Source organism: Oncorhynchus mykiss, chromosome 14 (assembly GCF_057628025.1).
Source record: "Oncorhynchus mykiss isolate SJ-2025 chromosome 14, ASM5762802v1, whole genome shotgun sequence".
NCBI lineage: Eukaryota > Metazoa > Chordata > Actinopteri > Salmoniformes > Salmonidae > Oncorhynchus > Oncorhynchus mykiss.
The window spans coordinates 28,439,440-28,463,802 of NC_143035.1; the positions used below are offsets into that span (position 1 = coordinate 28,439,440).

Genomic DNA, 24,363 nt, shown 5'->3' on the forward strand with positions numbered 1-24,363 from the left:
AGGGCACAGGTGGTGGCACCTTAATTGGAGAGGACAGGCTCGTAATGGCTGGAGCAGAATCAGTAGAATGGTATCAAATACATCATAGTTTCCATGTGTTAGATGCCTTTCCATTCGCTCCATATTAGCCATTATTATGAGCTGTCCTCCCCTCAGCAGCCTCCACTGATTTAGGGATATGTCAACTGCTGGTGATTTTTTTTTTTTTTATTTACGAGAAAGATTGATATGGGGAGAGGAAGCTCATCATCTTTGTGGCAAGATCTTGGCTACTACAATCCTGGTCTGTGGTCTGTGGTTTTAATTCTATCATACGATTCAAACCCTCCCTCTCTCCCTCTCGCTATCCCTCCCTCTCGCTATCCCTCCCTCTCGCTATCCCTCCCTCTCGCTATCCCTCCCTCCCTCTCGCTATCTCTCCCTCCCTCCCTCCCTCCATCTATCCCTCTATCCCTCTCTCTATCCCTCTCTCTATCCCTCTCTCTATCCCTCTCTCCCTCTATCCCTCCCTCCCTCTATCCCTCCCTCTCTCTCCACAGCCGCTGAAGAAGATGGCTGATCGGATCAGGAAGTACCAGATCCTGAACAATGAGATCTTTGCCATCCTTAACAAGTACATGAAGGCTGTGGAGACTGATAGTTCCACCGTGGAGCATGTCCGCTGCTTCCAGCCACCTATACACCAGTCCCTGGCCACAACGTGCTGAGAAGAACATACACACACAGTACAAATACACACACACCAACCCAAATCATCACCACACACTCTGCCTTTCTTTGATCTTTTACTCAGACTCTCAGAGCCTTAGGATTCCAGAGTTCTGTATGACTGTACACCATTTGGGCACCAAATATTCCATACCAATGACATTCCAGTTTGCATTCTAAAATGCAATTGTCTTGGAACTTTTGGTGGGAACATAGCATCCATAAAAAGTCTAAATCTCAAACGTAGTTTTCTGAACTCCAGTCTAAAACCACAGTCTAGTTTTTCGAGTTGTGGGTGTTTTCAGATGTTTTTCTGTTCTCAAACCCATGTGACTCTCACACCCAGCATGCCTTCTCCTGTCCCAAGAGATATATGTCACATGGATGGCCTCAGTAACACACAACTGCCAATCCTGAGTGGTTACAGATCTGCAGTACCACTCAGCTTCCCCTCTAGTCACAATCAACAGTCTCATTTATCTCTGAAAAACCATTTAGTGTGCAACAACAATCAACCTACATAAAAGATGATAGATATGCTGGAATAATCTCCAAAACCTCAACGCATACAAATAATCAGATTCTGAAATGACCTATAACCTGAGATTATTATTTCGTAGATTACATACGAAAGCAAACCTAACGGCTATTTATTGAATTGCTTATTGAAGTCCACACAGGTGCTAAGTATTACGATGATACTTAATAACACCAATGTCATCAGTGTAATCCCCCCCCCATAACATCCATGATATGATCATCACACAAGTCAACAAAATAATTAATGAATCCCAGAAGCTAACACGGGAGTGCCCCAAATGGAATCCTATTCCCTATAAAGTGCACTACTTTTGACCAGCGCCTACAGGGCTCTGGTCAAAGGTAATGCACTATATAAGGAATAGGGTTCCATTTGGATGCAGCCCAAATCTCCCTGGACATACCCAAGCATAGTAAACCAGTGTCATAGGAGTAGTTAGCCACACCTCACCTCTTCTCTCCCCACACAACCCTACTGTTTCACAACAAGGACACTTGACTGCATAACAAGGACACTTGACTGCTTTTCTGAGTTGCTTTTATTTATTTTTACCCATATTTTGGGGGTTTTAGCTTCTTGAGTATATTTTTATTCTGTTCCATTGTAAATTTCACTGTTGAACTAAAAAGAGAAGTTGAGTGTTGTAATTCTTATTGTTTTTAATTAATTATTGATAATGACATTTTTCATCCTTGGTATAACTTGCCTCTTCTGATGAGAAACCTCACCTACTGTCTTGTCAGTTTATTGAAGCGTTTTTATATTCTGTATGTGCGCTTAATAGTGTTATTGTTTTTCATTTTACAAATTATTGACATCGTCTGCGCTAATGTGTTTTATTTGAGTTTTTTTTCTGTAATAAAACATTAGAAATACTTCTTGATTGTAAAATAAAAAAAAGAGGCCAGGATGATGTTACTGTATTAGATTTGTTCAGAGAGTGAATGGGACCAAGCGAACTCCTGTAGAGTTCATTCCCTCCTATAGAAGAAGATCTAAAGTAGTTGCCTTTTTCCAGTTTAGGTACGAAATACACACCAGAAATGGAGAAAGGGACCTTTCCTAAATGTATTCACTATTGTTTGACTTTTTTCCCCTTTAGCTTAAGCAGTGTTATCAAAATATTTTGTCCCAGTTTTTTATTCTTATGAAGGAAAATGATCGTTACATCAATGAAGGAGCAACCACATTTTCCCCTTTCTGTTTAATTTATTGTTCCAATGGTCCTTTTTGTTTTATTTATTCACACAACTATACTTTTATTGTTCATTCAATGGGTGAATATGTTGATAAGTAAAAGTTATCAATGCATCATTTTCGAACCTTTTGCATGAAAAGAAAAGCGATATATTGTCATTACGGATACATTTGTGACCTTAGGTTTTTGTGATGATATTAATGATATTGTTGTACAAGTGTTCATGTTTTGAAATACAAAAATGAGAAAATAAGAATATAAAGATGTACAACGAATGGTCCTGCAAAATGAAATTAAATTGTTGTATTTCCATTAAATAAATGTCTAACTAAAGTTTTATTAAGAATCATGTATGACCGTGTACATTGTAATTTAAAAAATACTAAATATATTTGAATATAGCCACAGCGATCATGAGGAGAAGGAGGGGCTTGTGGGCGCTGGCGGAAGTCTAATTTCCTCTGCCCTGATTGGTTAAGTATGTGTCGTCTCTTTTCTGATTGGTTATGACGTAACTGGTTTTGAAATTTCACAGGGGTTCGGTTTGTGTTGATGTTTTGAATTTGGAGCGCTGTTTTGGCACTTATCGTGACCAGCTATAACTTAAACTGTAACTACCGATTTTCTAGTGAACTATTTATTCCAAACCATGTCTTTTTCAAGAGCTCCAGTGAAGCGATTTAATGAAAATATCGGTAAATTAATTGAGCGAACCTAGCCAACTAACTTAACGTGTTGCTTTTGCCAAACAGTTAATATAACGTTAGCGCTGATCTAGCTAACGTAGCTGTCCAACAATATTTTGTATAACATTGTTTACTAGCTAGCTAACGTATTGTTGGTTTGGTAACTAGCTAGGAATGCCAAACCTTACTCCGTTTCAAGCAAAGGGCAAAATATCCATGTCGGTTACGTTAGCTACATGCCATGACATGTTAGCTAGCCCACAGCGTTTACACAGGCAGCCCAATTCTACTATTTTTCTCACTAATTTGTCGTTTGACCAATCCGTTATTTTTTTTTACAATAATTTAGCAAAATATGGGAATTGGGCTACCTGTGTAAACGCAGGCTAAGTCTTGTTTTCAACACGTTTTGTTCAGGCTGCGCCCCAGCACCGAGCACCTACGAGCTGAAACCAGGAGAGGTGAAGGGACCTGCCGCTTTCCTCCGGTCAGAGCGCTTCAAACTGCTCAAGGCCAGTGATGGTAAGTTTAACTGTCAAACAACTGAAGTTTTAGTAAAAAAAATACCTCATACTATTGACAATAGATCTATATTTAAACATTTATGATTAGACTGTCATTGAACCTAGATGTGTTTTTACTTTCTACACCATTCTAATTTCCAAATTCCCTTCCCTCCCAACTCAGCTCCCAGCATCCTACCACCATCTCCTTCTAAAGATGTGCCCACGTCACCTGTGGCTGTGCGTAGGACCATGTCTGTGAATGGACTGGTAAGTTGGTGTTCACACAATAATCACATTGTTCCTGGTTGGCACAGCCACACCATCAAGATAACCTTGAAGTACTGGGGTCTATTTATTAGTCGGATTCTTGCAACGGAAAACCTTTACAATTTTTTTTATTTCACCTTTATTTTATTTAACCAGGTAGGCCAGTTGAGAACAAGTTCTCATTTACAACTGCGACCTGGCCAAGATAAAGTAAAGCAGTGTGACACAAACAACAACACAGAGTTACACATGGAATAAACAAACATACAGTCAATAACACAATAGAAAAGTCTATATACAGTGTGTGCAAACGAGTTAAGATTAGGGAGGTAAGGCATTAAATAGGCCGTAGTGGCGAAGTAATTACAATTTAGCAATTAAACACGAGAGTGATAGATGTGCAGAAGATTAATGTCCAAGTAGAGATACTGGGGTGCAAAGGAGCAAAAAAAAAAAAAAACAATATGGGGATGAGGTAGTTGGATGGGCTATTTACAGATGGGCTATGTACAGGTGCAATTATCTGTAAGCTGCTCTGACAGCTGATGCTTAAAGTTAGTGAGGGAGATATGTGTCTCCAGCATCATTGATTTTTGCAATTCGTTCCAGTCATTGGAAGCAGAGAAGGAAAGGTGGCCAAAGGAGGAATTGGCTTTGGGGATGACCAGTGAAATATTACTGCTGGCGCGTGTGCTATGGGTGGATGCTGCTATGGTGACCAGTGAGCTGAGATAAGGTGGGGCTTATAGATAACCTGGAGCCAGTGGGTTTGGCGACGAATATGAAGCGAGGGCCAGCCAACGAGAGCATACAGGTCTCAGTGGTGGGTAGTATATGGGGCTTTGGTGACAAAATGGATGGCACTGTGATAGACTGCATCCAATTTGCTGAGCAGAGTGTTGGAGGCTATTTTGTAAATGACATCGCCGAAGTCAAGGATTGGTAGGATAGTCTGTTTTACAAGAGTATGTTTGGTAGCATGAGTGAAGGAAGCTTTGTTGTGAAATACTAAGCCGATTCTAGATTTAATTTTGGATTGGAGATGCTTAAAGTGAGTCTGGAAGGAGAGTTTACAGTCTAACCAGACACCTAGGTATTTGTAGTTGTCCACATATTCTAAGTCAGAACCGTCCAGAGTAGTGATGCTAGACGGGCAGGCAGGTGCCAGCAGCGAGCGGTTGAAGAGCATGCATTTAGTTTTACTTGCGTTTAAGAGCAGTTGGAGGCCACGGAAGGAGAGTTGTATGGCATTGAAGCTTGTCTGGAGGTTAGTTAACACAGTGTCCAAAGAAGGGCCAGAAGTATACAGAATGGTGTTGTCTGCGTAGAGGTGGATCAGAGAATCACCAGCAGCAAGAGCGACATCATTGATGTATACAGAGAAAAGAGTCGGCCTGAGAATCGAACCTTGTGGCACCTCCCATAGAGACTGCCAGCGGTCCGGACAACAGGCCCTCTGATTTGACACACCGAACTCTGTCTGAGAAGTATTTGGTGAACCAGGCGAGGCAGTCATTTGAGAAACCAAGGCTGTTGAGTCTGCCGATAAGAATGCGGTGATGGACAGAGTCGAGAACCTTGGCCAGGTCAATGAATATGGCTGTACAGTATTGTCTTTTATCGATGGTGGTTATGATGTCGTTTAGGACCTTGAGCGTGGCTGAGGTGCACCCATGACTAGCTTGGAAACCAGATTGCAATGAGGAGAAGGACGGTGGGATTCGAAATGGTCACTGATCTGTTTAACTTGACTTTCAAAGACCTTGGAAAGGCAGGGTAGGATAGATATAGGTCTGTAACAGTTTGGGTCTATAGTGTCTCCCCCTTTGAAGAGGGGGGTGACTGGCAGCTTTCCAATCTGTAGAGATCTCAGACATTACGAAAGAGGTTGAACAGACTAGTAATAGGGGTTGCAACAATTGCAGCGGATAATTTTAGAAAGAGGGTCCAGATTGTCTTCCCCAGATGATTTGTAGGGGTCCAGATTGTCTAGCCCAGCTGATTGTACTGGTCCAGATTGTCTTCCCCAGATGATTGTACTGGTCCAGATTGTCTTCCCCAGATGATTGTACTGGTCCAGATTGTCTTCCCCAGATGATTGTACTGGTCCAGATTGTCTTCCCCAGATGATTGTACTGGTCCAGATTGTCTTCCCCAGATGATTGTACTGGTCCAGATTGTCTTCCCCAGATGATTGTACTGGTCCAGATTGTCTTCCCCAGATGATTGTACTGGTCCAGATTGTCTTCCCCAGATGATTGTACTGGTCCAGATTGTCTTCCCCAGATGATTGTACTGGTCCAGATTGTCTTCCCCAGATGATTGTACTGGTCCAGATTGTCTTCCCCAGATGATTGTACTGGTCCAGATTGTCTTCCCCAGATGATTGTACTGGTCCAGATTGTCTTCCCCAGATGATTGTACTGGTCCAGATTGTCTTCCCCAGATGATTTGTAGGGGTCCAGATTTTGCAACTCTTTCAGAACATCAGCTATCAAGATTTGGGTGAAGGAGAAATGGGGAGGCTCGGGCAAGTTGCTGTGGGGGGTGCAGAGCTGTTGACCGGTGTAGGGGTAGCCAGGTGCAAAGCATGGTCAGCCGTAGAAAAATGCTTATTGAAATTCTTGTGGATTTATCAGTGGTGACCGTGTTTGTTTCCTAGCCTTAGTGCAGTGGGCAGCTGGGAGGAGGTGCTCTTATTTTCCATGGACTTTAGTGTCCCGGAACTTTTGGGAGTTTGTGCTACAGGATGCAAATATCTGTTTGAAAAAGCTTGCCTTTGCTTTCCGAACTGCCTGTGTATATTGGTTCCTAACTTCCCTGAAAAGTTGCATATCGCGTGGGCTATTCGATGCTAATGCAGTACACCACAGGTTGTTTTTTGTGCTGGACAAGGGCAGTCAGGTCTGGAGTGGACCAAGGGCTATATCCGTTCTTGGTTCTACATTTTATTTGAATGGTGCATGCTTATATAAGATAGTGAGGAAAGCACTTTTAAAGAATTACCAGGCATCCTCTACTGACGGAATGAGGTCAATATCCTTCCAGGATACCTGGGCCAAGTCGATTAGAAAGACCTGCTCGCTGAAGTGTTTTAGGGAGCGTTTGACATTGATGAGGTTGGTCGTTTGACCGCAGACCCATTACGGACGCAGGCAATGAGGCAGTGATCGCTAAATACATAACAGAGGTGTATTTAGAGGGCAAGTTGGTCAGGATGATATCTATGAGGGTGACCATGTTTACGGATTTGGGGTTGTACCTGGTAGGTTCATTAATAATTTTTGATCGATTGAGTGCATCTAGCTTAGATTGTAGGACGGCCGGGATGTAAGCATGTCCCAGTTTAGGTCACTTGACAGTATGAGTTCTGAAGAGCGATGGGGAGGCAATCAATTCACCTTTGGTGTCCAGGGCACAGTTGGGGGCTGAAGGTGGTCTATAACAAGCGGCAACGGTGAGAGACTTGTTTCTGGAAAGGTGGATTTTTAAAAGTAGAAGCTCAACTTGTTTGGGCACAGACCTGGATAGTAAGACATAACTCTGTAGCCTATCTCTGCAGTAGATTGCAACTCCACCCCCTTTGGCAGTTCTATCTTGTTGAAAAATGTTATCGTTAGGGATGGACATTTAGTATTTTTGGTGGCCTTCCTAAGCCAGAATTCAGACACGGCTAGTACATCCGGGTTGGCAGAGTGTGCTAAAGCAGTGAATAAAACAAACTTAGGGAGGAGGCTTCTAATGTTAACATGCATGAAACCAAGGCTTTTGCGGTTACAGAAGTCATCAAATGAGAGCACCTGGGAATGGGAGTGGAGCTAGGTGCTGCAGAGCCTGAATTAACCTCTCATCACCAGAGGAGGAGTAGGATAAGGGTACGGCTAAAGGCTATAAGAACTGGTCATCTAGTGCGTTCGGAACAGAGAGTTAAAGGAGCAGGTTTCTGGGCGCGGAAGAATAGATTCAAGGCATAATGTACAGACAAGGGTATGGTAGGATGTGAGTGGAGGTAAACCTAGTCATTGACGATGAGAGAGGTTTTGTCTCTAGAGACACTATTTAAACCAGGTGAGATCACCGCATGTGTGGGAGGGGGAACAAAAGGGCTAGCTGAGGCATATTGAGCAGGGCTGGAGGCGCTACAGTGACATAAGACAATTTACTCGAGGAAGCAAACATAATGAAACATGGAGGGACCTACCTGAACTTGTACTTGATCAACTCTAAACGATTTTCGTTTGGTGTAAACAGTTTGTGTTGCAAAATGTTTTGCAGTGGAATCTGACTAATGAATACACCCTGGTGCTTTAAAGGGATAGTTTGAGATTTTGGCAATGAAGCCCTTTATCGACTTCCCCAGTCAGAAACATGGATACCATTTGTATGTCTGTGTCTGGTATGTATAAAGGAAGCCAATGCTTACTAGTGTTAGCACAATGACTGAAAGTCTAGCATGCTAGCTGTTCCCATAGACTTCCAGTAATTGTGCTAATGCTGGTTAGCAATAACACTAGTTGACGTCATCCTTCAAATTCAATGCAAAGACATAAAAATGGTATCCATGGGTTCATCTGATGGATAAAAAGCTTAATTGCCAAAATCCTGAACTATCCCTTGAATCCTAATGCAATGGCTCTCCTTTGCGATTAATTCGTCCATTCCTCCTTCACCCAGGTTGACGGGTCCATGTCAAAGAAAGACAAGAGTGGCCTATCGATGCAGATGAAACGGCAGAAACTCCTGGAGAAAGAGGTTGTATAGTTATACAGACTGGTTTGAGGAGCAAATACGTCTTGTCTGTCGCAATAGTCGCCGTTACCAGTTGAAGGAAAAAAAAAATGTGACAAGATTTATCATTGATGTTTCAGTAGCTGTGACCTACAGCAGCTGTTGTGACCTACAGCAGCTGTGACCCACCTTACTGCATGCCTTCATTCTTCAACTAACACACTAACCCCCACCACTTGCTGCACCAGGGAGCGGATCTAACCGTAAAAGCCTTGGTTTCATGCATGTTAACAGTAGAAGCCTCTTCCCTAAGTTTGTTTGATTCACTGCTTTAGCACACACTAACCGTCTCCTCCCTCCTGTAGATCCGCTCCCTGGTGCAGCAGCGCGGGGAGCAGGACAGGCGCCTGGTAACCCTGGAGGAGGAGCTGAGGAAGGTGGAGGCCAAGCTGTTGTCTGTGGTCAGGGAGAAGACTGGTCTGGCAGCTAACGTCACCACCCTGGAGAGACAGCTGGCTGAGTTCAAGAAGACTAACGACTTCCTCAAGAACAAGGTAATGTGGTGTTTGATGGTACAATCAAGAGTTGGCATGCTCATCTCAATGGGCTGCTTTTCCACTGATTTGGCCTAATCCTGGAGTTAAAAGCTATTTCAATGGAGAATCTCCTTTTAGAATTATTTTTAGTCTTGGACTAGGCTTAATCTGTGTCTGGGCAACCGGCCCAATGGTCTTAAAGCAAAAGTCTTTAGCTACAGGGTTAAAAAGGTATAAACTGGTTGTTATGGTTATAGGTTATGTGTCATCTGGGTCTAGTTGACAAAGCAATACTTCCACCCTGCTATCGGCTACTACCCTAGCTTGTCCAATAACAGATGTTGACATTTTCTGTTTGTACCTTGTTTTGTAAATGTCTGACTGTGTTGTCGTTGTGTTCCTCTAGGTTTCTGCAGACACAACTAAGAAGCGATTCCAGTCTATGTCTATGGAGCTGATGGAGGCAAGAAACAAACTGGATGTCAAGGACAAGGTACGACACCTGGGACACGTCAGTGGTACGCAGCGTTTCCTTATATTCACATTGAAATACGCTATGTAGAGTAAGTTACACGTCGGCTCTATTCATCGCATTTCTATCTGCAATGTTTGGTTACTCAAAGTGTCCCTGTTCACACACCATTCACTATCCTGTCTGTATATCGGTGTTTGCCTTGCCTACATCTCGCTCTAAATCAAATTGTGTGCTGATATTGTGTTTTTGTTCAGGAGCTGTGTTTCCTGCATGTGTAGTGTCTCTGAGCAGTGTGGTTGGTTGAGTGACATTTGTGTTGTCCTATAAGGAGCTGAGTTTCCTGCAGATCAGTACAGTGGGCCAGGTGATGTTGCTGGAGACAGACCTGGAGGCAGCCAGAGCTACACTCACCACCCTGAGGGAGAGGAACGAGGACCTGGGTGAGACCACCTGACCTCACTGACACAGCATCGTTAGCCTGCCTAGTTATTATCAATCAATTAAACGTTATAAACAGCACATCTATTTAAAAGATGTTTAGCTCGAAGTGCTGTGCCTCTGAGAAATGTTTTTAAAATGTTTTTGAAATGTAATGTTTTGTTTTCACAACGGACCTCCACCACGACACCAAAGTCCACAACGAGGGGCTGGAGAATGAGATGGGTACACTGCAAGGTAAGTAGTTTGTCTCTGTGTGTCCATTCTCCCATCCCTTTCTGTATAATTAGATAGCATCATTCTAACAATGTTCTGTATCCCTGTCTCTCAGCTGTGATCCAGGAGCTGAGAGAGGAGGTCAATGTTCTACAGGGTTACCTGGACACAGCCAACGACCACATCCAGGTATAAACATATACTGGTCACTGAGGGAAGAAACATGTATCTAGTGTATCTATCCTATCTACAGCTGAAGTCAGAAGTTTACATACACTTAGGTTGGAGTCATTAAAACTCGTTTTTCAACCACTCCACAAATTTCTTCTTAACAAACTATAGTTTTGGCAAGTCGGCTTGGACATCTACTTTGTGCATGACACAAGTCATTTTTCCAACAATTGTTTACAGACAGATTATTTCACTTCTAATTCACTATCACAAATTCATTGGGTCAGAAGTTTACATACACTAAGTTGACTGTGCCTTTAAACAGCTTGGAAAATTCCAGAAAATTATGCCATGCCTTTAGAAGCTTCTTATAGGCTAATTTACATAATTTGAGTCAATTGGAGGTGTACCTGTGGATGTATTTTAAGTCATACCTTCAAACTTTGCTTGACATCTTGGGAAAATCAAAAGAAATGAGCCAAGACCTTGGAAAAAAAATTGTAGACCTCCACAAGTCTGGTTCATCTTTGGGAGCAATTTCCAAATGCCTGAAGGTACACGTTCATCTGTACAAACAATAGTATGCAAGTATAAACACCATGGGTACACGCAACCATCATACCACTCAGGAAGGAGACGCGTTCTGTCTCCTAGAGATGAACGTACATTGGTGCGAAAAGTGAAAATCACTCCCAGAACAACAGCAAAGGACCTTGTGAAGATGCTGGAGGAAACGGGTACAAAAGTATCTATATCCACAGTAAAACGAGTCCTATATTGACAACTCGAAAGGCCACTCAGCAAGGAAGAAGCCACTGCTCCAAAATCGCCATAGAAAAGCCCGACTACAGTTTGCAACTGCACATGGGGACAAAGATTGTACTTCTTGGAGAAATGTCCTCTGGTCTGATGAAACAAAATAGAACTGTTTGGCCGTAATGACCATTGTTTTTTTGGGAGGACAAAGGGGGAGGCTTGCAAGCCGAGGAACACCATCCCAACCGTGAAGCACGGGGGTGGCAGCATTCTGTTGTGGAGGTGCTTTGCTGCAGGAGGGACTGGTGCACTTCACAAAATAGATGGCATCATGAGGTAGGAAAAGCATACTTCCAAAGTTGTAGAAAAATAGCTTAAGGACAACAAAGTCAAGGTATTGGAGTGGCCATCACAAAGCCCTGACCTCAATCCTATAGAAAATTTGTGGGCAGAACTGAAAAAGTGTGTGCGAGCAAGGAGGCCTACAAACCTGACTCAGTTACACCAACTCTGTTAGGAAGAATGGGCCAAAATGCATCAACTTATTGTGGAAGGCTACCCGAAACGTTTGATCGAAGTTAAACAATTTAAAGGCAATGCTACCAAATACTAATGGAGTGTATTGAATCTGCAGACCCACTGGGAATTGTGAAACTGAGTTTAAATGTATTTGGCTAAGGTGTATGTAAACTTCCGACTTCAACTGTATCTATCCTAACACAATACTGTTTACTGAAGGAAGAAATGTGTATGGAGAAACTACTTGAATAGTCCATGATCGTGCTTACATCGGGATGTGGAAATGATAATTTAGAGGTAGTTCTAAACTGTTATAACATACTGTTATGTCTCCTTAGGACCTGCGTATGAAGCTTCGTGAGAAGACAGAAATGGAGAACAGCATGTCTGAGTCTCAGCACGAGAAACTGGGGTGAGCAAATGCACATCTCTTCCCTGAACAACTGCTTTGAGAATAATTGAAATGAATAGCTTTATTTGTGAAGAATGCTGTCCTCTCGACCTCTTCTTATATGTCTCTCTGTGTTGAAATTGATGAAATCAGTTCCCTAATGGTCTTGGTTGACATGCAAAACAAAAGCATTTGATCTCAGTCATCTTGAGCAGCAGCTGGAGCAGTGCACCGCGGAGCTCCGGATCTCTCAGAACATTCTCCGTCAGAAGGAGGAGGAGTCAGAGAAAGGTCAACAGGACCTGCAGGCTTCCCGGGATGCATTGCAGGAGACTGAGAAGCTTCTGGAGTGGCGAGAGGCGGAGCTGACGTCCTCCCAGAAGGCATTGGGAGATATGGAAACACAGATGCAGCGGGCCAACCAGGAAATGTCTGACTCCCAGAGTGCAGTGCGGCAACAGGATGTGGAGGTAGTGCGTCTGAGGGAATTGCTGAGGAGGACAGTGAAGGAGCTGGATGAGAGAATAGCTAATCTGGGAGAGAAGTGCAAAATCCTGGAGGAGGAGAGAAGTAAACAAATACATACAGCCCTACTCCCTAATTATATTACTGACATACCCTAAACTAATGGGAAGAATGGGTCTAATGGGAACTTATCTTGAGCAGATTTATCAGGAATTATCAGGAAGAGTCAGGGTTTTGGGGAAATGTCTCCATGTTGCTGTTATCAGTGTTGGCTCTATACCAAGTGTCTGTGTGTATCTGTCTTTAGATAGGGGCCAGGGGAGAGTGGAGGAGCTGACTACAGAGCTGAGCCTCCTGCAGGAGAACTGGAGGAGTGAGAAGGAGGTGCAGGAGCAGCTGGCGCAGGCGCACACCTCCCTGACTGAGGAGCTGAAGAAGGAAAAGGTTAGTGGCGTTGGGGGTGACTTGGCTCCAATATGGCCCCCATTTAAAATCCCACACCTGACTCTGCACAGTAGACTACTCACCTACTTACTGGTTCTGTGTCTCTTTCTCCCCAGGAGCGTGCAGCCTCCCTGGCCTCGGGATTGGAGAGAGTTAGGGAAGAGACCGAGGACGAGAGGAAACAGTTGGAGGATGAGTTGGAGGAGGCTCTAGTGGAGCTGTCAGTTCTGGAGTTGCAGGAAGAGAGGAGGGAGGAGGAGGAGAAAAGGAGTGAGGAGGCCTTACAGAGTTTCCAGCAGGAGAAGACTGAGATGGAGAGGGAACTGACTGAGACCAGAGCACTGCTAGACAGGTGAGGGGGGGTTTGGAAGCGGGGGGGGAGTAGAACTAAACTGAGAGAATGAATGAATAAAACAGGCTCTGTCGGGTTTGAAATAGTGTTAACATTTTTTTTTAAGTATCTTGACTGGAGTTGCCGTGGAGTTTAGCTGCAGTCAGACTGCACTCAATCAATGATCTTGTATCCCAAATAGTTACTCATTATGCAGGGCTTTTTTTAGCCACCAAATAAAATGCATTATTATCATTATTATTGCTACCGTGGAGAATCAGACATAAATGTAAGCTTCACTCTGCCTATTGGCTTCTTTGCATATTCAAGTCTGTCTCAAAATACAGCACTGCCCCTTTAAGGCTCTTCTGGAGGATGGTTGGCCACCCTTCATAGCCTATAAAATACTGCAACATTACAATTACAACCAAATGCTTTTTGTCTTTATCAAATAATTGCCTCGTTCAATTAATCAGGGATCAAATTGCTATGGTAGGCTACTTCTAAGCAAGACAACTAATTAAGATATGCGTATCTATAACCTTGTAAGGCTAAAATATTCTATGGTAATGATTATCACTGAATGATGAAAATATTGGAATAAAGTAGGCTAATGTAGTTGAAGGCATCTCACATGTGTTGCTGACTGAAACTCCCAAAGTCACCCGACTGTTAATAAATGAAAGCAGTAGCTGCGTGTGGAATAGAGGGTCCTTTCAGCACTGTATTGATTGAGACAGCCTCACCGCTCTATGGGACGAGCGTCGGGCCGTCGCGGGGAGCGTCGGGCCGTCGCGGGGTACCCGTCTTCACTAAATCAAACGGTCAGATTTTGGTTGTCATTGAATCTCCGTTTTGGATATTTGATTACAATTCGTTTGAGAAAGTGTTCGCTGAGGTGAATGTTCATTATCGTCTTTAGTCTAGTTTGCTCATCTCAACGAGTGTATTATTTTCCTCTTCACTCGTGTAGTAGCCTGCTCCCGCCCAAACACCCATGACTTGTGTGATAGATTCATCAATCAATGGGATTTTGTTTCACCGAATCGCTGTAAATCTCTGGCTGGCCTAATAAGTGGAGGGGGTACAGCCCATCTGTTTGTTGGTTCATCTATCACTGATCAGAAACCTTCAACACCCTACACCTGCTCCCTACTCGGCTTAGAATGTATGCCTGGGTGTAGCTCCTAGCAACCGGCCCTGGTGATTTGAATAAGATACAATACAGTTGTACTCTAATGCGGTCTGCAGTTACTAAAACATCCATCCAGAGGACGATCTGATCCTATTTCTGATCTGCGTAAAAGTTTCATACTGGGATTTTTATTTTATTTTTCTACTATTCCATTCAGACAACTTAAATCTATATTCTGCTTGCCCGACAATTTACATTTAAATCTATATTCTGCTTGCCCGACAATTTACATTTAAATCTATATTCTGCTTGCCCGACAATTTAAATTTAAATCTATATTCTGCTTGCCCGACAATTTAAATCTATATTCTGCTTGCCCGACAATTTAAATCTATATTCTGCTTGCCCGACAATTTAAATTTAAATCTATATTCTGCTTGCCCGACAATTTAAATTTAAATCTATATTCTGCTCGCCCGACAATTTAAATTTAAATCTATATTCTGCTTGCCCGACAATTTAAATCTATATTCTGCTTGCCCGACAATTTAAATCTATATTCTGCTTGCCCGACAATTTAAATTTAAATCTATATTCTGCTTGCCCGACAATTTAAATTTAAATCTATATTCTGCTTGCCCGACAATTTAAATTTAAATCTATATTCTGCTTGCCCGACAATTTAAATTTAAATCTATATTCTGCTTGCCCGACAATTTAAATTTAAATCTATATTCTGCTTGCCCGACAATTTAAATTTAAATCTATATTCTGCTTGCCCGACAATTTAAATCTATATTCTGCTTGCCCGACAATTTAAATCTATATTCTGCTTGCCCGACAATTTAAATCTATATTCTGCTTGCCCGACAATTTAAATCTATATTCTGCTTGCCCGACAATTTAAATCTATATTCTGCTTGCCCGACAATTTAAATCTATATTCTGCTTGCCCGACAATTTAAATCTATATTCTGCTTGCCCGACAATTTAAATCTATATTCTGCTTGCCCGACAATTTAAATCTATATTCTGCTTGCCCGACAATTTAAATCTATATTCTGCTTGCCCGACAATTTAAATCTATATTCTGCTTGCCCGACAATTTAAATCTATATTCTGCTTGCCCGACAATTTAAATCTATATTCTGCTTGCCCGACAATTTCAATTTAAATCTATATTCTGCTTGCCCGACAATTTCAAATTAATTCTATATTCTGCTTGCCCGACAATTTCAATTTAAATCTATATTCTGCTTGCCTGACAAATTAAATCTATATTCTGCTTGCCCGACAATTTAAATCTATATTCTGCTTGCCCGACAATTTAAATCTATATTCTGCTTGCCCGACAATTTAAATCTATATTCTGCTTGCCCGACAATTTTCATTTACTTGTCCCGGGCAAGCGGACAGGTGTTAATGTCGAGCCCTGTTATCAAGATTAGGGATAATGCACCTCACCTCTGCTCAAAGTGCTCCTTTCAACGGTGTGAGTTGCATCTCCTTCCAGGAGAAGCAGTGCCGTAGAGGCGTTGGAGAAGGTGCACGGTGCTGAAACGAGGAGGCTGCAGGAGGAACACACCACCTCCCTCAGCAAGATAGGACACATGGCCACTGAACTGGAGAGGTAAGGAGTTGCCCCTGCCCTGTTGTCCAGTACAAATGTGCTTCAAGGGACAGTTTTGTCTTTCACTCTCCTTTCACAAGGAAAAACGTTTCACTCTTGTTTCACTAAAGTTATCTTTTGACAGATAAAAAAAATGCAGTTTCAGATGTTAAGTGAACTGTCCCTTTAACTTTGGGGCAAAGTATTAGCAGTCATGGCTCTGTAAAGGCAATTTGTGTGGTCAATCCAGAATCTGCAGTGTCAGAACAGCATTTACGGACCGTTCAAGACAGTCCTACTTCTTGTGCCTCGTGGAGCTGAGCTGTTATGAATGAAGTTGTCAAGGAAGTGCGTTTGTGTTTATACAGCATATACTGCCCCCATCTACTGTCAATCAATCCTGCGGCGCTATACAGAGCTATACATTGTTACACAATTTGGGAGGCACACGGTATTGCCGTACGGAGATTGATTTGGCCTCCTGAGCCTCCACAATTGTCACACCCTCCATACAGAGCCTCCGCACTGCATTTCCGGATCGAGCATTAATCGTCTTTAAGACATAAAAATGTGTATTTTATTCCACCAGCACCAGACAGGCCCTGAAGGGAGCAGAGGATAGGATTAGAGAGCTGGAGGATGAGGTGGAGAGGGTGACAAAGCAGATGGAGAGAGTGAATCAACAGGAGGAGGAGGAGGTGAAAAAGCTGAGGGAGGAGATGGAGGAGGAACAGGAGAAACATCTAGCTAACCAGCAGGGTCAGGAGAAAGCCAGAAAGGAGTATGCAAGGTGAGCTCATCATGAGGCTTCTCAATATCTGGTGACTGAATGTGAATGTTGATGGGATTTTGACTGACTCTCTCTCCCCCCTCTGACTCTTTCGCCCTCCCCCCTCCATTCTCTCCCCCCACCCTCCATTCTCTCTCTCTCCCCCCCTCCATTCTCTCTCTCTCCCCCCCTCCATTCTCTCTCTCTCCCCCCCTCCATTCTCTCTCTCTCCCCCCCTCCATTCTCTCTCTCTCCCCCCCTCCATTCTCTCTCTCTCCCCCCCTCCATTCTCTCTCTCTCCCCCCCTCCATTCTCTCTCTCTCCCCCCCTCCATTCTCTCTCTCTCCCCCCCTCCATTCTCTCTCTCCCCCCCTCCATTCTCTCTCTCCCCCCCTCCATTCTCTCTCCCCCCCCCTCCATTCTCTCTCTCCCCCCCTCCATTCTCTCTCTCTCCCCCCCTCCATTCTCTCTCTCTCCCCCCCTCCATTCTCTCTCTCTCCCCCCCTCCATTCTCTCTCTCCCCCCCTCCATTCTCTCTCTCTCCCCCTCCATTCTCTCTCTCTCCCCCTCCATTCTCTCTCTCTCCCCCCTCCATTCTCTCTCTCTCCCCCCCTCCATTCTCTCTCTCTCCCCCCTCCATTCTCTCTCTCTCCCCCCCTCCATTCTCTCTCTCTCCCCCCCTCCATTCTCTCTCTCTCCCCCCCTCCATTCTCTCTCTCTCCCCCCCTCCATTCTCTCTCTCTCCCCCCCTCCATTCTCTCTCTCTCCCCCCCTCCATTCTCTCTCTCTCCCCCCCTCCATTCTCTCTCTCTCCCCCCCTCCATTCTCTCTCTCTCCCCCCCTCCATTCTCTCTCTCTACCCCCCTCCATTCTCTCTCTCTCACCCCCCTCCATTCTCTCTCTCTCACCCCCCTCCATTCTCTCTCCCTCTCTCACTCACCCCCCTCCATTGTCTCTCCCCCCCCTCCATTGTCTCTCCCCCCCCTCCATTGTCTCTCCCCCCCTCCATTGTCTCTCCCCCCCTCCATTCTCTCTCTCTCCCCCCTCCATTCTCTCTTCCCCCCCCCCCTCCATTCTCTCTCCCTCTCTCACCCCCCTCCATTCTCTACTCCCCCCTCTCCATTCTCTCTCTCCCCCAATCTCTAGAATTCTGTTGGAGGTACAGACACGTCTAGCTCAGAGAGTTGATGAAATAAAGAGGGCTGAGGAGGAGGTGCAGAGACAGCTGCAGGAGGAGAGGATGGAGAAAGGGGAGGTGCAAAGGCTACTCCAGCAAGCTAGAGAGGAGAAAGAGGAGCTTCTGAGGCTATTTAAGCAAACTAAAGAGGGGGTGCAGAGGCTACTGGAGCAGGAGAAAGGAGAGGGGGAAGTGCAAGGCATGTCAGAGGAGGTGAGGGGGCGAGAGAGACTGGTGGAGGTGGTAGAGGAGGAGAAGCTAACTCTTCAGTGCTTGGTAGGGAAGGTGGAGAAGGAGAAACTGAGTCTTCAAAACCAGTCGGAGAAGATGGAGGACCAGGTAAAGAAATATCTGCCATCTCTAGAGAACCACATGAATGAGGTAGAGAAAGAGAGTGATGATCTGAAAACAGCAGTGACGTTTGAAATAGACAAACAGGGCCTTCAGAACCAGGTAGAACTGATGGAAGAGAAGGTTTCTCTCCAGAGCCAGTTGGATGTGGAGGTGCAGGAGGTTTCTCTCCAGAGCCAGGTGGATGTGGAGGTCCAGGAGGTTTCTCTCCAGAGCCAGGTGGAAGTCCAGGAGGTTTCTCTCCAGAGCCAGGTGGATGTGGAGGTCCAGGAGGTTTCTCTCCAAAGCCAGGTGGAAGTCCAGGAGGTTTCTCTCCAGAGCCAGGTGGATGTGGAGGTGCAGGAGGTTTCTCTCCATAGCCAGGTGGATGTGCAGGAGGTTTCTCTCCAGAGCCAGGTGGAGGTGCAGGAGGTTTCTCTCCAGAGCCAGGTGGAGGTGCAGGAGGTTTCTCTCCAGAGCCAGGTGGAGGTGCAGGAGGTTTCTCTCCAGAGCCAGGTGGAGGTCCAGGAGGTTTCTCTCCAGAGCCAGGTGGAGGTCCAGGAGGTTTCTCTCCAGAGCCAGGTGGAAGTCCAGGAGGTTTCTCTCCAGAGCCAGGTGGATGTGGTGGTCCAGGAGGTTTCTCTCCAGAGCCAGGTGGATGTGGTGGTCCAGGAGGTTTCTCTCCAAAGCCAGGTGGATGTGGAGGTCCAGGAGAAGGTGACTCTCTATTGGGAGATGGAGGAACAGAGAAGAGACTTCCAGAGAATGCTGCTGGAGACTCGAGACAAGAGGTGAGGAGGACCACTGACTGACTGACCGACCGACCGACCTGTATTCATGAACTATCTTAAGGTTGTTTCCCGTTTTTAGATTAATTAATAAATACAATTGCATGGACAGGCAGGGAACTGATCCTGGATCAGCACCCTACTCTAAGACTATGAATATGGACCCAGATCATCAAGTAGAAGACAATGGTATTATAAGACAATAGGCTTTAAATACACTGTTCTAACTCTTTCCTTTCCTCTCTCAGTGATGCAGAGACGGAACACTGGAGGAGACAGTACGAGGAGCTCTACGCCAAGGTCAAGCCCTTCCAGGTCAGTCCACTGCTGCGTTGTGGGAAATGTACTTCATCTGAGTGTTTTCTTATGTGTTGTCAATGTTCAATTATATTCCCCCATAGAAGTAGTATGAGTAGAAGTGGTCATTGACTTAAAGACGGGCCCAATTCACAGTTTTTTAAATTCTATGTTCCCCCATCTCTGCTTCCGGTTGGTTTGGCCCTGCAGGAGCAGCTGAATGGGTTTGCTGCTGAGCGGGAATTGCTACTGAACGAGAACGGGGCGAACCAGGAGGAGCTAACACGGCTAGCGGACGCCTACGCTCGTCTGCTGGGCCACAAGAACCAGAAACAGAAGATCAGACACGTGGTGAAGCTCAAAGATGAGAACATTTCCCTCAAACAGGTCAGTTTGCTGATTTAAATATAAGCATGGGCTATATTGTTTAAAGTAAACAAAATATAGTTATAGTAACAATTCCACTTTAGTTGCCACCAACTTGTGCAGTAGGAGTTTCACCATCATTGTTTTCATATATCCACTGCTTTTAAATCCACGAGGGACTGGGTGTTGCCAAAAGCTTTTTGGGTGTACTACAGTCAGACATGATTGTAAAGTGTGTGTGTGTGTGTAGGAGCTGTCTAAGCTGCGTGCCCAGGTGTCCCGTCAGAAGAAGGGAGGCCAGCCCCAACGCAGGGTTGACCCCAGCAAAGCCTTCAACAACCAGGACAGCAAGGAGAACCTGCTGCCACACCTCACACACCAGCATTTCCTTTAGCGGGTAATTGACAGCTTTTTTTAAATGTATTTATTATTCTCTTTTTTTAAGACCTAACAACCGGCACACAAACAGTTTGACAGATAATATCCAATCACATCGGCTGCATTGTGGTTTGTTCAAGTTGTCTATCAATGGCATCACCTCTACTCTGCCTCTGCCTTGAGTTCGTCCTCCCATAGTGGACTTGCAACAACAACATGGTCTGACCTGTGATACACAGCTGTTTTTTTGTGCAGGGGAGAAGTCTTCATGTATTTTATGAATGCTTTTTCTAGTTAAACCTTCCAAGAACTGACAGAAATGTCCACTAATGCCTATTTAACATTGTAAGTCAGGTTAGCTAGCTACTAGCTAACCTGTGAATTGTTATGTGGATCATGATTATTGGACATTCTTTTTGGGGTTGATACATTTTTCAAAGTTGAAATTGCAAACTTCAGAAGACATTTTTAAATCTAAAATATACTACCACCACCTGCCAGGCGCCCCCCCCCCCCCCCCCCCTCATCGGAGGACAATATATATATTTTTTATTTTTTTAACGGAAACTTAAACGTTCTGGGAATTATGTGTAACTTCCTGCATGGTTTAGTGGTGAGGCTGTAGCCTTACAGATCTAGACAGTAGCCAATAGGTTATTGGGGCATTATGTAGGCCTTCCAACAAAACCAATGGAGCAAATCCCATAATATTTTCACATGGAAATAGCTTTAGATGTCTATGATATAGCCTACATGTGATGTTCAATGCAGGTCTACATTGCATGAGACTTACATTATGAAGGGCTTGACATTAATAAATGATTTTGTACCTGGTCTGTAACACCGTGGGCCAAATAGGTGACTGTAAATTGTTGTATGATGCAAGAAACCACTTTACAAAATATAATGAATTATTATTACTATACATAGCATTAGACAATGTAGACTAGCCCTCTGCATATGGGCTTATTTACATATTCAAGTCTGTCTCAAAACACCACACTGCCTCTTTTTATTAAGACATAAGCTTTTTACCTGACTGGCTTTTCAAAGACAGCCTGAAATGTAGCCTCCACATTCTGTGGAAGCAGTAGCTCCAGAGATAATGCAAATACACAGTGCATTTGGAAAGACTTTTTCATGTTACCTCATTTTTTTTCTTTGAATCTACACACAATACCCCATAATGACAAAGCAAAAGCAGCTTTTAAAAAAACATAACATAAGTATTCAGACCCTTTACTCAGTACTTTCTTGAATCACCTTGGGCAGCAATTACAGCCTCAAGTATTATTGGGTATGAGACTACAAGCTTGGCACACCTGTATTTGGGGAGTTTATCCCATTCTTCTCTGCGGATCCTCTCAAGCTCTGTCAGGTGGAGGGTCGGAGCCCAGCTATTCTCATGTCTCCAGAGATGTTCGATGGGGTTCAAGTCCGGGCTCTGGCTGGGTCACTCAAGGACATTCAGAGACTTGTCCCGAAGCCACTCCTGCGTTGTCTTGGCTGTGTGCTTAGGGTCGTTGTCCTGTTGGAAGGTGAACATTTGCCCCAGTCTGAGGTCCTGAGTGCTTTGGAGCAGGTTTCATCAAGGATCTCTCTGTACTTTGCTCTACTTTGCATCTTTCCCCGATCCTGACTAGTCTGACTAGAAAAACATCCCCACAGCGTGACGCTGTCAACGCCATAATTCACCGTAGGGTTGGTGCCAGGTTTCCTCCAGACGTGGTGCTTGGCATTCAGGCCAAAGAGTTTGATCTTGGTTTCATCAGACCAGAGAATCTTGTTTCTCATGGTCAGAGTCCTTTTAGGTGCCTTTTGGCAAACTCCAAGCAGGCTGTCATGTGCCCTTTACTGAGGGGTGGCTTCCGACTGGCTCTACGGACAATTCCTTTGACCTCCTGTCTTGGTTTTTGCTATGACATGCAGTCAACTGTGGGACCTTGTATAGACAGGTGTGTGTGCCATTCCAGATCATGTCCAATCAATAGAATTTACCACAGGTGGACTAATCAAGTTGTAGAAACATCTCATGGATGATCAATGGAAACAGGATGCACCTGAGCTCAATTTAGAGTCTCATAGCAACGGGTCTGAATACTTATGTAAATAAGGTATTTCCGTTTTATCTTGAATAAATGAGCAGAACATGTTTTGCCTGTTTACTTTTTGTAATTCTGGTATATTGTGTGTAGATTGAGGAAAACATGAATTGAATCCATTTTAGAATGAGGCTGTCACGTAACAATGTGGAAAAGGAGATGGGTTCTGAATACTTTCTGAAGGCACTGTACGTTTCAGAATTATTTTAGCATGATTTTTTTTTTGTGTAATCAACATTTTTGGTTATTTTCTTTCCAGAGGCGGAAACCTCTTTGACTTTACAATTATACTTTTTTACGTTCTTCCAAAATACTGACTCTTTTTTTTCTCTAAATAAAACTCAATGTTTGCCCTTCTCCTTCACTCTGAGAGAAGCGGGAGGATTGTTTTCAATGTATTGATGTTCTGAGTGTGTTGTATTCGATAAGGGATCCCGGTGGGATCATCCCACACAAAGCCTGTTGAAATGACTTTGTTATGACTTACCCTTGTCTGCCAGGGACCTGTTTGATTGTTTAAAAAGTGTTAGAAATAAAGAAATGAAATGTATTCAACATCCAAGGCTTCTAGACTCCTATACTAGTTTGATTTGACACTACTGTGAATCAGCGTACATGCTAGTAAGAGCATATGCACTAATGTATAGACATTAGGAACACCTTCGCAATATTGACTTGCGTCCATGTTTAACCTCAGAACACCTTCAATTCTTCGGGACAGACTACAAGGTGTCAGAAGCGTTCCACAGGGATGCAGGCCCAGGTTGACTCCAGTGCTTCCCACAGTTGTGAAGTTATCTGAAAATCCTTCGGGTGGTGGACCATGCTTGATGCACACAGGAAACTGTTGTGTGAGAAACCAGCAGCGTTGCAGTTCTTGACTTACTCGAACTGGTGTGCCTGGCACCGACTACCATACCCCATTCACCCTCTGAATGGCACAGATACACAATCCATGTCTCATTTCTTTTTTATGTTATTTAACTAGGCAAGTCAGTTAAACAAATTCTTATTTACAATGACGTCCTACCCTGGCCAAACCCTAACGACGCTGGGTCAATTGTGCGCCGCCCTGTTGGTCTCCCAATCACGGCCAGTTGTGATATCGCCTTGAATCAAACCAGGGTCTCTAGTGACACCTCTAGCACTGAGAGGCAGTACCTTAGACCCCTGTGCCACTCGGGAGCCCTCAAGGCTTAAACATCCTTCTTTAACCTGTGTCCTCCCCTTCATCTACACTGATATGAAGTGGCATCAATAAGAGGATCCTAGCTTTCACCTGGTCAGTTTCTCATGGAAAGAGTACCTAATGTTTTGTACAGTCAGTGAATTTTGAATATTGTTCTAAATCTAGACATTGTTGCATCATTATTTATATTCCCCATGTTTTATGGGGTACGTTGGTAAATTCACACTGGCTAAAACCTCAATGTCCCAGTTCTTTAAATACATCGCTCTGCTGCTTCTCTCCTGGTGTTAACAGCTATATCCCTCTGTAGCCAGTAGAGGGCACTCTATGACTGCAATCCCATCACACTCTGCAGACATCGTCTTGCCTCGAGGTTTTTTTTACCCCGATTTCTTATCTCCTTCCTTTTCCTTCCTAACTTACCACACTGGAACTAAGACCTGCTGTCGACATTCCAACTCAGTCTAAGGTTACTGGTCATGCAAATGTTTCATGTTTTTCTACTCCCCCCAATTGTTTATACTAGATTTACATTATCCTTCCTTCCACCAGTAGCACTTGAGGTTAGTCTGCACTCTTGTCAATAGTGTAGGATATTATTTGATTCCGTCGGTCAGTCACAGTAGCTCTGCAGGTGGCTGAAGCTACTTGGTGAACGACAGCACTGTTCCACAATGCCTCTCTTCACCTTCTGATCTTTATGGTCCTTTCGCGGACGTTCCTGCTTCACCCTCCAACCCTGTCTGCTCCTCTTAGACGGGGACCCTTTTGATGTAGAGGGAGAGAGGAAAGTAGAAAGACAGATGGATGGAGAGAGAGTGCTTGTAGAAAAGGGGAGGGGGTATGT

General features: G+C 44.1%; 2 protein-coding genes across 11 annotated transcripts in view; both read left to right on the forward strand.

Annotated features, from left to right (window-relative positions):
- LOC110487766 (cytoplasmic FMR1-interacting protein 2) overlaps positions 1–2,768 on the forward strand; it is a 64,210-nt gene extending 61,442 nt beyond the window's left edge. The window contains exon 30 of the mRNA XM_036943248.2: positions 540–2,768. Within this exon, the coding sequence (XP_036799143.1) occupies positions 540–707 (168 nt within the window). The 3' untranslated portion in view covers positions 708–2,768. The remainder of the gene's footprint in view (positions 1–539) is intronic.
- Positions 2,769–2,955: 187 nt separating this feature from the next.
- Positions 2,956–22,884, forward strand: LOC110487767 (uncharacterized). 10 transcript variants are annotated; one of them, XM_090198682.1, is made up of 20 exons: positions 2,956–3,142; positions 3,551–3,655; positions 3,821–3,906; positions 8,581–8,658; positions 9,000–9,188; positions 9,577–9,663; positions 9,974–10,085; positions 10,279–10,320; positions 10,415–10,488; positions 12,084–12,157; positions 12,339–12,706; positions 12,909–13,045; positions 13,162–13,397; positions 16,025–16,141; positions 16,710–16,910; positions 18,036–18,786; positions 18,913–19,187; positions 19,433–19,499; positions 19,692–19,868; positions 20,098–22,884. In XM_090198682.1, the coding sequence occupies exons 1-20, from the start codon at positions 3,097–3,099 to the stop codon at positions 20,239–20,241; spliced, it is 3,366 nt and encodes a 1,121-aa protein (XP_090054808.1). In that variant the 5' UTR covers positions 2,956–3,096; the 3' UTR covers positions 20,242–22,884. The 10 variants fall into 10 exon arrangements, with proteins under 10 accessions (XP_090054808.1, XP_090054809.1, XP_090054805.1 ...); XM_090198683.1 differs by having other exon boundaries at positions 18,946–19,187; XM_090198679.1 differs by having other exon boundaries at positions 18,036–18,690; positions 18,724–19,187.
- The last annotated feature ends 1,479 nt before the right edge of the window (positions 22,885–24,363 follow it).

Excerpts from the sequence above, each read along its gene's own strand:
- LOC110487767 (XM_036943250.2), top strand. The coding sequence starts at position 3,097 with ATGTCTTTTTCAAGAGCTCCAGTGAAGCGATTTAATGAAAATATCG. Across the intron at positions 3,907-8,580 it reads CCATGTCTGTGAATGGACTG|GTTGACGGGTCCATGTCAAA; the intron begins GTAAGTTGGTGT and ends TCCTTCACCCAG. Across the intron at positions 10,321-10,414 it reads TGAGATGGGTACACTGCAAG|CTGTGATCCAGGAGCTGAGA; the intron begins GTAAGTAGTTTG and ends CCTGTCTCTCAG.